General features: G+C 38.8%; 1 protein-coding gene across 3 annotated transcripts in view; it reads right to left on the reverse strand.

Annotated features, from left to right (window-relative positions):
- Positions 1-3,523: 3,523 nt before the first annotated feature.
- Positions 3,524-12,197, reverse strand: part of P4ha1 (prolyl 4-hydroxylase, alpha polypeptide I) — a 64,012-nt gene continuing 55,338 nt past the window's right edge. For all 3 annotated transcript variants that reach the window (XM_013025689.1, XM_013025690.1, XM_013025691.1), the window contains exons 11-15: positions 12,077-12,130; positions 10,918-10,983; positions 7,082-7,150; positions 6,316-6,412; positions 3,524-4,607 (exon numbers count right to left, since the gene is read on the reverse strand). In XM_013025689.1, the coding sequence (XP_012881143.1) occupies positions 4,537-4,607; positions 6,316-6,412; positions 7,082-7,150; positions 10,918-10,983; positions 12,077-12,130 (357 nt within the window). In that variant the 3' untranslated portion in view covers positions 3,524-4,536. The remainder of the gene's footprint in view (positions 4,608-6,315; positions 6,413-7,081; positions 7,151-10,917; positions 10,984-12,076; positions 12,131-12,197) is intronic.

Consider the following 12,197-nt stretch of genomic DNA (forward strand, 5'->3'; position numbering starts at 1 on the left):
TTGAGAGAGAGTATGTAATTCCAGCTTTTCACTTCCAACCTTTATCCTGGTCCTACTATTTTAGCTAGTACCTTGTAGTTGAATCTCGTTTTTTTATCCATTATGTTGACCTTTGTCTTCTAGAGAGCTTAAGGATCTCCTTTTACATTGTTTTTATTTTGCAGGTTTTTTTTCTGCCTGTTTTTACTATTAGCGACCTCCTTTAAAAATTTTGTTGTAGTACATGCTTTGATTTCGTTATTCACATTTGCATTTATCCTACATTTTATTTGTAGTTATAGGGAATACATGTAAACTCCTAATGTTCCAACAATCTTGCTTGTATTCTAGTATGCTGTTGAACCATTCTAGTGAAGACTATTTCCTTTGAGACATGGTCTCACTAAGTAGCCCAGGATAACCTTCTTACTAATCTTCCTATGTTGAATTTTATATTGAACTGAAAGTCATATTTACATAGAAAATAAACTTTGAAATAGTCAAAAACTTTACTGGTTTAGTAACAGTTAAGAATCCCTAGCCAGGCACGTGGCTCATGCCTGTAATCCTCGCTACTAAGGAGGCTGAAATCTAAGGATCTTGGTTCAAAGCCAGCCTGGACAGGAAAGCCTGTGAGACTCTTATCTCCAATCAACCACTCAGAAAACCAGAAGTGGCGCTGTAGCTCAAGTGGTAGACCGCTCACCTTGAGATGAAGAGCTGAGGGACAGCACTTAGGCCCAGAGATCAAGCCCCACAACCACAAAAAAAAAAACCCACTAGGGTGGCAGGAGACTGGGAGGATATGAACATAAAATCTATTTATAACACTCTAGTGTTTAACTCAATTACTATTCCCTTTCAATAAAACACCAACCTTTGACATAGTGGAAGGAGGTTCTGCCAAAAAAAAGAAAAGCGAAGATATGGTGTAGCTGATCATCCAGATTAAAATGACATTTTAAAATTTGGCTTTCTCCTTAGCAGTCTTAATTTCATATAATTCTGCCCATTTTTTCATCCCATGATTTCCAGTCACTTCATCTTGGGCGTGTGGCAGTACACTCCTTCACTTGTTAAGCCTATGCCGCACTGCCCATGCCATTTGCTTTTCAGCTATATGGACAGAGTAGACACCTAGTATGGACTTTACATGTAGCAATGTAAAGTTGTTTATATCTTAACTCTTCTTGGCATCAATAAGATTCATTTAGATACAGATAAATTAAGTCTATATAACATGCATGTTAACTTTACTACTTATAATTCTCAACTCTTTCACACTGAGGTAACCATTTTTCCTCCAGTCCTGGGGGCTTGAACTCAGGGCCTGGGTGTTGTCCCTGAGCTACTTTTGCTCAAGGCTAGCACTTCTGGCTTTTTCTGTTTATGTAGTACTGAGGAATCGAACCCAGGGCTTCTCATGCACGCTAGGCAAGCACTCTACCACTACGACACATTCACAGCCCATTTTATTTTTAAAGAACCATATTGGTTCTTCATTGCATTTACTATGTCTAATCCTATGGTAACAGTCCTTCTTATAGACTCACTAAATTAACACCTGATTTAAACAGAGTATTTCCCCGCTGTCTAGGATGTCTTGGTAGATAATATGTATTGTACTCTTTCCAGTATGATTAGTGAATGGTGAAACTTCCAGTCTTGAAGGATAGGCTTAGAGTTGTGGAGGAAAATGTTTCCATATTTTCTAGGATAGTTCAAGCCCTCATTTACTAGAAATACTAGCATTTTTTTTGTGGGGGGTTGGGGGGGAGTCCAGTCGTGGGGCCTGAGCTCTGGGCCTGGGCGCTGTCCCTTAGCTCTTCAGCTCAAGGCTAGCACTCTACCACTTGAGCCACAGTGCCACTTCCAGCTTTTTTCTTTTTGTTTATGTGGTGCTGAGGAATCGAACCCAGGGCCTCATGCATGCAAGGCAAGCACTCTACCACTGAGCCCCCTTCCCAGCCCCAAAATGCTAGCATTTTAAACATGATGCTTTATAGTAGATTTTCTTCCCTTTTCATTTAAAAACCACAGAATCCTCCAGAGCTTATCAATCCCGAAGTGGGATTCTGAGATTAAGTAACTTTTAATGTTACTTTACTTCCCAGTACACATTGCCATGTTATTTCTTACTAGCAGAGAAGAATTTTTAGTGCTGGGCACTCACACCTCTAACCTAAAAAGCATCTGCGGAGGCTGAGGGCATGGCTTAAGTGGTAGAGTAACTGCTTAGCAAGTGCAAGGCCCTGACTTCAAACTCTAGTACCACCAAAAGTGGGTGCTACTGACTCATACCTGTAACTTCTAGCTACTCAGGAGGCTGACATCTGAGGATTGCCAGCCAGGGCAGGAAAGCTGGTAAGACTCTTTAATTAACCACCAGAAAACTGGAAGTGGAGTTGCAGCTCAAAGTGGTAAAGCACTAGCCTTGAGCAAAAAGAGCTTAAGGACAGCACCCAGGCCCCAAGTTGAAGCCCCACAACCAACTAAACAAAAATAAATAAAGAAATAAAATCATCCATGGTTGCAAAATGCTGAATTCTCAGTGAAATAGTTGTGATACAACAAAAAGTAGTTGAGAGGAAGGAACTTTATAGTTCACTTTATACACAGGTTAATAAAAAAAATAGAAAAATCTTCCCAAAATATTTTTTAAATGCATTAAAGGAAAAAAAAAACCTTGCTTGAATTCATTCTGAAGAAATTTGAAAAGTTCACAGGTTACTCTGGTTTTGAATTGGAGAAAGGTTTAAGTATGTAATGACCCCATAACCATAGCTAAGCTTTCTGAAAAAAACGTTTTTTTTCTGGTGGTACTGAAGAACAAACTTAAGGCCCTCATGTGTGCTAGATAAGTTCTGCACCTCCAGCTCAAGGTAAATACTTATTCAAGATAGGATGCTACCATGTAGCATTTTTTTTTTCAGGTAAGGGGTAGGTTTATTTAGTAGACCTGTTGGGACCAGGCAAGGTTGGCACTCCACGTGGCTGGCAAAAGACCTGGGAAAGAGAGCTGGGAAAGAGAGAGAAAAGAGCTAGAAAAGAGAAGGGAGCTGGGAAAGAGAAGAGAAGGAAAGAGCTGAGAAAGGGCTAGAAGAGCAGAGAGAGTCCATGTAGCATTTTTTCTTTTTTTGGGGGGAGGGGTTCCAGTCGTGGGGCCTGAACTCTGGGCCTGGACGCTGTCCCTCAGCTCTTCAGCTCAAGGCTAGCACTCTACCACTTGAGCCACAGCACCACTTCCGGCTTTTTTCTTTTTGCTTATGTGGTGCTAAGGAATCGAACCCAGGGCCTCATGCATGCAAGGCAAGCGCTCTACCACTGAGCCACCTTCCCAGCCCCCCACATAGCATTTTTTAAAAACACATTTTGATTAAATATCTGAAACTTTAGAGAGCCTAAATTTTCCTTGCATAACAGCATGATGTCAGTGTGAGTGCAAACCTATGCCCTGTGTACTAACATTACAGAAATTAGAATTAACCTGTTACTGCTTTAGTGTACAATCAGATTTAAATATAAAAAATGCCACACAGAAACAAACATTTTTAAAAAAGATTTAAGATCATAAATACGTCATTGTTGTCATAACACATTTCAGAATTTTTAGAAAATGAACATTTTGGCTTTTAAGATTGATTACTTTTTAAAAATCATTTTCCTCATCATTGAAAAAGACCTTATACATTTTCAAACTTCCAGTCTCCTAAGGCACAATATTTATTTATTAGAAGGCCAATCACACCATCTGCTGTAGCAGGAGTAGGTACTGGCACTTGAGAAAAAGGTGAAGCAGACCAAATAACAAGCATTTTAGTTAGACAGACCTAATGCTGTTAAAGCGGGGCTTTCTGTTAAAAATGTTTTTAATTGAAGTACTTTCAAACACATTAATTCACCACAGAGGATACATGAGAAATGAATGGCAAAAATAATATTTTCTAATTAAGAGGGGGGAAATATCAATCTAGAATAATTGTGTATAGAGGGGTCACAATCTAATCTAGGACCAGATTTCAGTTTGGATTATTAGTGTTCATGCAGATATAGAAAATTAAACTGAGAAGTCCAGGCTAGCAGAAGCCCTTTGCAACACTGTAATAGAGCTATCACAGTCCATACTGGCTTACCACCCACCAACAGGTACTGGAATACTAAAACTCAATACTTAAATTGTATTTTTCATCCAATCAAAAGTTCTTTAAAACGTAGTACATAATTAAAAATTCCTGGGCTAGGGAGCATAAGCTCAAGTGGTAGATCACTTGCCTAGCAAGTACAAGACCTTGGGTTCAATCTCCACTGCTGGGGAAAAAAAAAAAAAATCCTCATTTTTAGCTCTGCCTTATCTCCTGTGATACCACATGGTGATTTCGGATTATTTTAAAGAAAGAGTTATTTTTAAACAAACTGTCACAGATGAAATATGGGATGAGGTTCATGACTGAATCAATCATGGAGTGTTAGTCAATTGTAAACTCAAAAGTTTCGATAGGACTAGGAACTGTGTGTCAGACATTCGAGTACAACAGGAGAGGGAGGAAAGCTGGTTTGTCATTCCAATTCTGACAAGGTGCATGGTCTTCGAAATTCTTGTCCACGTTCATGGAGCCATTTGTTGGATACTGTAAAAGGAAAAAAAAATACATCAATTCTCCCTATATGTGTATGCATGTTTAGTGATGTATACATAAGTACATATAGCTGAGAAGCTATGCACTTTTCAATGTAAGGTCACCAATGGAATTAGGATTCAGGTACACAAAGAATATAACAGTTTTGCCAGCTTTCAAAAGGGAGATATTAAAGATGAACATTAGCTGAGTGCTGGTGACTAACACCTGTAATATTAGCTACTCAGGAGACTGAGATCTGAGGATCACGGTTTGAAGCCAGACTGGGAAAGTCTGTAAGCTCTTCACCCAAAAAGCTGGAAGTAGAATGTGGCTCAAGTGGTAGAGCACAAGCCTTTAGAAACAAAGCTCAGGGACAGTGCCCAGGCCCAGCACTAAGAAAAAAGTAAACTCCCTCTAGAGGAACAACTTGATCAATCTCTATTACATGCTCATTGAATTTCCTTGTTTCCAAGATTTTTTTTTTTTGGTTGTTTTTGGAGTGCTCTATTACTTGAGCCACACTAACCCTTTTTACTCTATTTATTTTTGTTGGTCATGGGGCTTGAACTCTGGGCCTGCGCGCTGTCCCTGAGCTCTTCAGCTCAAGGCAAATGCTCTACCACTTGAGGCACAGTACCACTTCCAGTTTTCTGGTGGTTAAACTGGAGATTAGTCTCACAGACTTTCCTGCCTAGGCTGGCTTTGAACCATGATTCTCAGATCTTACAGGTATGAGCCACCAGCGCCTAGCTCATTATTTTTCAAATAGAATCTTTCTTGCCTTTTGCCTGGCTGTTCTGGACCATGATCTTATTCTTTCCTTGTAGCTGGGATGATAGGCAGTACCACTGAACTCAGCTTTTTATGGGTTGATTTGGGGGGGTCTCATGTGCTTTTTGTCTTGGACTGAGATCAAACTTTGTTCTTCTAGTATCTGGGGTAATGAGAACAGTATCTGGGATGAAGAGAATATATGTCTGAGCCTCTTTGCTGAAGGTACTTCAATTCCTGTCTTTTACCTTTTCCACCAAAGCTTGTATCCAGTCTTTATTCATAGAAGCTGCCAATTTGCCCAGTTAGACAGGCTACTGCTACTGTTTGCTCATTTGGTCAAAGGAAAAGTACTCTCAAACTTGAGCTCTCCTCAAATAGTCCAGTAGTTTTTAAATTTATATACACTCAGTGAGATTTTTTAAATTTTGGTCAGGTTGGTAACTAGGCAAGTATTACTGAACATGACTTGGGGCTAGTGACACATATAGTTCATTAGTTAATGTGGGCAACTCTGTATTCATCTGGACCTGAGGAGGGCCTCTAAGTTTTATTGCTGAAATGCCCCTCTGACACTTAACAGGCTTGGAAAACTGTCTTTATGGGTCAAAAATGAAGCTTTGAAGAAGGCTCTCAAATTTAGGGAGTCCCTTTGCTGCTCATATCATATTAGTATGTACTGCCTTATACTTTGATTTACCCATTAATGTAGTCTCAATGAAGTTAACAATAGTCTGAGCTAGGTGTAACAGTGTAGACCTATAACCCCAACATGCAGGAGTATTATAGGCCTCTCTCTCAAAATGTAAAGATCTCATAAAAATGCAAATTTATTAAGGTACTTTCTTGTATCCTCCTATTAGGCAAAATCTTTGACAGCAAGTGTTCCCTACAATGTTTTCAAAGTGAGACAGACAAATTCTCATAGATAACAGGAAACATTTACCCCATTTGTTTCCAACTAGCACCGGACAGGCTGCATGCCGTGTACTATAATCTCCTTCTCCGCTGGCAAATAAATTGTACCAGAAAACAGCAGTTCCCTATGAAGAAAAATTCAAAATGATTCCCAGATAAAATGTCAGGTAATCATTTTTCACAGTCCTCAAACTTTCCTCTGTTGTCTCTATGGTGGTACATGGCTTTAATTCTGAATGTGTTTTAACAGCACCACAGAGCCGCTTGATTAACAAGAGTACTATATTTGTCAAGCCAGGTGCTGGTGGCTCATGCCTGTAATCCTGGCTACTCAGGAAGCTGAGAGGATCACAGTTCAAAGCCAGCCCAGGCAGTAAAGTCTGTGAGATTCTATCTGGTAGTAAATTGCTACCAGGAAACTGGAAGTGGTGCTGTGGCTCAAAGTGATAGAGCATTAATCTTCAACAGCAACAACAACAAAGTATTATTTATCAAAACCTTGGCAGTATGGAGGGAAAGGTCAGATAAGCATCAATTTTAGAAATAAGAACTTTAAATACTAATCCCTGATTGTACCTAACCTCTATATACTCCTGTAAATTGTGCACCCCCACCCCCCACACACACACAAAAAAAAACACCCAAAATTTTACCAAGAGATTATGTGCCTAGAAATTCCTAATTTCTAAATGTGCTCTTTAAAAATGTAATTCAATAGTTAGGCATTGACATACAGGTGCACCTCTTCATGGGAAAAAGACATAAAATAAAACCCCACAACAAATCCAGCTTACTTTTTTTGGCCAAACACTAGCTCCTACTTCAGGAAAAACAGTAGCTCCTCCTGCAGACACATCACTCATCTATAAGGGACAAATGGATATTATCAACAAAATGGGTAGAAAAAGGCCAGAATGGGGACAAGCATTTCTTTAGAGGTATTTGATTGCATTAGTAGAATGTAATCTCCATGGAGACAAGGATTTTTATGTTGTGTTCTCATTGCTAAGCTTTAGTGTACAATATTTAAATTCAAACAAGAGAAACTAAAATCAGCTGTATAATTTCTCATGCTACAGAATCAACACATTAACTTAACAATTTTCTAAACTGAAAAAGTACATACACAAAATAAGACAAAGAGCAGTGAAGGTTGTTTTTTGTAAGTAATACAAGAAGAAAACAAAGAACCTGAGATATATATGATCTTCATATCATGCCTAAGTCAAAGTAAAAATATTAAATAAGAGTTATTTCACCCCCACGGTATAACCCCTGCTTTCACTGTATTTGATGTTGGTATAATTTGTGGAGGGGAAGGGAAAAAACAAATCATTTAAATAGGGATACAGGTGGACCCATTGCAACAATGAGATGTACAAGACATTAAACGAACTTTACAATTTTGGTGGGGGAGGATGGTGGAGGCTGGAGGGAGATGGGAAGAGATGGAAAGGGGAAACAAAGGAGGAGGCAATAATGCTTGATAAGAAATGTACTCATTATCTCGCCCATGTAATTGTAACCCCTCCATATGGTATTTTCACAATAAAATTTTTTTTAAAAAAGAGTATTTCAACAAAAGCTATATTAAATGAGGGTATTTCAACAAAAGCTAGAACATATACTTAATAAAGATCTAACAGCTCTCAGCAATGAGAAAATTAATCTCAAAGCTATTTAAAAATTGTTGGAATGTTTTATATCAGAATATTACAGATGCTTTGTGTCCCACTCATCTAGGAATAGTATTTAAGCAATGGAGAAATAAATGCTAAACAAATTATTTTGCACAACTTTTAGAAACGCAGAAAAGGTACATCTAGTCAAATCTAACATAGGGATAATAGACCAAATAATAGTGCCAGTATTTATAAAGGAACAAAAGCAATTACTAGTAGCTCCTAAATATATGGAGAGATGTTTCTCTCTAATAAGAAATGAGCCGGGCGCTGGTGGCTCACGCCTGTAATCCTAGCTACTCAGGAGGCTGAGATCTGAGGATCGCGGTTCAAAGCCAGCCCGGGCAAGAGAGACCGTGAGACTCCTATCTCCAATAAACCACCAGAAAACCGGAAGTGGCGCTGTAGCTCAAGTGGTAGAGCGCTCGCCTTGAGCTGAAGAGCTGAGGGACAGTGCCCAGGCCCAGAGTTCAAGCCCCACGACCGACCAAAAAAAAAAAAAAAAATGAAATGAAAATTGAAACAACTGCTTATTTGGAAAGTGAAAGATGTATAGATTTCTACTTAAAGGTAGAATAAGCTGGTAACCTTGATGGAACACTCATTTCTAGAAAGCATACCAGCTTTTCACAGCATAAATTTATACATTTTTTCCTCCTAGTTTTGTCTTTGTGATATTTATCTCCACATAGTCTTAGAAATGTAACTCAAGTGCTTTCAGACACAGATGGAATGGTAAGAGGGATGTCAAACAGAGAAGAAAGGAGACAGAAGGAGGGAAGGTTAGAAAGTTAGAAGGTAGGCAAGAATACAAAGAGGAGGAGAGGTTGGGCGGTAGGACAGAAGAATACAAAGATTAAGAGGCAGATGCAGTTTCATAAAACTCACATGGGGATAAAAAATAGAAAAAAATTAATGAAATAAGCAAAATTAAGGATACATCTTGCTAAAAGGTTACAACATTATGGCAGATTATATTTTCCAAATATAATACATCCCAATGTCTCATCCTACTTGCATTTTCTGTTTTTTTTTTTAAAAACATTTCTCAGGATTCCACCCAGAGTTCCTGCATGCTAGGTAATTGCTATACCCCTGCGAGATGACCCCAACTAGTACAATCACATTCAGCAAGGATAAATATCTAACATTCCCTCACCTGAAGTAAAATATGATATGACTTCTTGGGGCAGATCCTAGGAAGCATCGTGTTTCTTTGGGATATTTATGCAATCTGGCCCAGGGACAGCCAGATGTAATAGATAAATACACCTTCCAGATGAATCCCCACAAGGCCAAGAGCTGGAGTAAGAACAGGAGGTAAATACTACTACACCACCAAAGAAAATGACTGTATGAAACCATTTAGAGCTGGGGACCTGCCTGGAAAGCATAAAGCCCTTAGTTCATATCCCAATACTGACCAAAGGTCATTCTCACCCTAGAAATGACCCACTACCTCTCAAGATTCAGTTGGGGTCATTTGTTATTGCAGCAATAGAAAACTAGAATGAATAAAACAATTTGGGGGCCGGGCATGTAGTAGTTCAGTGGTAAAGTGTACACTTAGGATGTGGGAGGTCCTAGATTCCATCCCTAGGGTAATACATAAAAATGCAATGAACTTAACTTTTATAAAGCAGTACATTTTAGGAAATGGTAAAGCACTAGCCTTGAATACAAACAGGGACAGTGCCTAGGCCTACACACAGAAAACATTAAAAAGTAAGTTTTTTTAAAAAAAAGTATGATCTTAATATATGGAAATGGTTATTGTTAGGACCTCTTTAAAATTTTATTGTAAAGATTCTGTACAGAGGAGTTACATTTACATGAGTAAGGTATATTTCTCATCGAACATTGTTACCCACTTCATTGTTGTTCTCCCACACACACAAAAGTGTAAAGTTCATTTCCAACATAGTGTCGTGTGAATATCATTGTTGCAATGGGTCATCTTTTGTACTTCTTTTAGCATCTTGTTATTTCCCTTCCCTTCCCCCAATCAGATAAATACATATACAAGATGGAAGGTAACAGAATCAAACAGAAATTGCCAGGGATAAACCAATGGGAAAAGAAAAATGAAATAAAATATGAAGAACTAGATACAGTATACTGGCAACATCAAGGTTGACAACTAAAAAAAAGAGACTGTCTCCAAGTCATGGAGTTCATTTCAATTATCATCATTTTGTATGGTCATTTGTTTATAGCTCTTGAGCTATTATGATTCTGTGTCAAGAATAACCTAGGCTTATACTAATTATTACAAATGAGGGAAACCACAGAGCCTATGTTTCTTTGGGTCTGGCTTACTTCACTTAATATGATTTTTTCCAAGTCTTTCCATTTCCTTACAAAAGGGGTGATGTCATTCTTTCTGATAGAAGCATAAAATTCCATTGTGTAAATATACCACATTTTCTTTTTTTTTGGGGGGGGGCTGAACTCTGGGCCTGGGTGCTGTCCCTCAGCTCTTCAGCTCAAGGCAAGCGCTCTACCACTGAGCCATCTTCCCAGCCCCATATGCCACATTTTCTTGATACATTCATCTATCGAGGGGCATCTGGGTTGGTTCCATATCTTAGCTATGGTAAATAATGCTGCAATGAACATAGTTGTGCCAGTCGCTTTAGTGTGGCCTAGTTTGAGGTCATTTGGATAAATGCCCCCTCTGGTGTATTATAAAGTACTATTTCTTAATCTAGGTGCCAACAACTAGATGTGTTCACTTTGTGAAAAATTATCAGGTTTCATATACACTGTGCTCTCTGCTGATAATATTTATACATCATATATGACTAAAAACAGATACTCAAGTATTAGTGATTATCTTTTTTTTTTAGATCCTGAGGTTTCTACAATGAACATCTGAAAACAAATTAATTTTCCATCTCCACATCACAATATCAAACCAAACTTAAAAAACTTTTGTCACAACTTACATAAAATAGCCATGTAGCAATTCTATTGCCTGTCCCAAGCTCTCTGAAAGCATCTGGCTCATCTTTCTGTGAATTAAAAAAAAAGTTAAAATAATATAAAAATTTAGTAATGCAAATACAGTGACAACTAAACAGTAACAATAAGCTGAAAAATTTGCCAAATATAACCTGAAAGGACTCCCAATGTCCTATAGTGTATATACTACCACTTAAGTTCATTCGATTAAATTCCAAATGTGACAGTAATGAGGGCAGTAAAACTTCAAATCAGGTTCACATAAAGGCAGGCCTCAAACGTACAGAAGCAGCACCTATTCCCACCAACATGACAGTATGTACACGGCACTACCTCAGGTTCTGTCACAAAGGAGATCAGTTTCAAACCCATCCTGTTGCTTAAAAGCTGTGATCTCCTGAGTGGGTCAGGTTCATCAGTGAGCACAGTGGCAGGGCTTCTCACAGAGCAAGCAATACAAAGCTCTAGGTTCTTAAAGGAATGTGTGTCCACCGTCTCTTTTTTTCAACTAATAACTTTTTTTTTCCAGGCTCAAGAATCTAAAGACCTAGATAGTTTATTTACTACTACTGAAGTCTTCATAGTGATTCTACTGCCAGGCAACTATATATGTAGTTTTAATAGTAAAATAACAGAATCAACAGGCTGGCTAAGATGGCAGCTCTTCTGAACTCTCTCTGCAACTAACTTCTAGGCTTCTATTTCTGCATTGTTCAATTTTACCATGAGCCCCACTGAGTCAGTTTAGCTGGAATCTTCTTACTATGTGATCATGTTCTTCACCTTCTACCTTGGAGGTTGGTTTAGCTACAGTGGCTCCTCCACCACTTAACTGCCCCCACCATGAATAACTTTTTTTTAATCGGTCTTGGGGCTTAAACTCTGGGTGCTGTCCCTGCACTCTTCAGCTCAAGGCAAGTACTCTACTGCTTCAGCCACAGCACCACTTCCAGTTTTCTAGTGATTTGTTGGAGATAAGAGTCTCACGAACTTTCCTGCCTGAGCTAGCTTTGAACCGTGATCCTCAGATCTCAGCCTCCTGAGTAGCTAGGATGACAGGCGTGAGCCACCAGCACCCGGTGCCCAGCCATGAATGATTTTAACAATGTAAACTTGTTAATGGTCTCCATTTCATTTACTTACCCGTGCAAAGTCAAAGTGGGGTTCATACTGTCCTCCAACTCCATAATTTGCTACCTAAAAAAAGAAACCATGGATGAATGAAAGTACCTAGGAAAACAAAGGGTAGAAGCTGGGCTGGGAA

Source organism: Dipodomys ordii, unplaced genomic scaffold, assembly GCF_000151885.1.
Source record: "Dipodomys ordii isolate 6190 unplaced genomic scaffold, Dord_2.0 Scaffold86, whole genome shotgun sequence".
NCBI lineage: Eukaryota > Metazoa > Chordata > Mammalia > Rodentia > Heteromyidae > Dipodomys > Dipodomys ordii.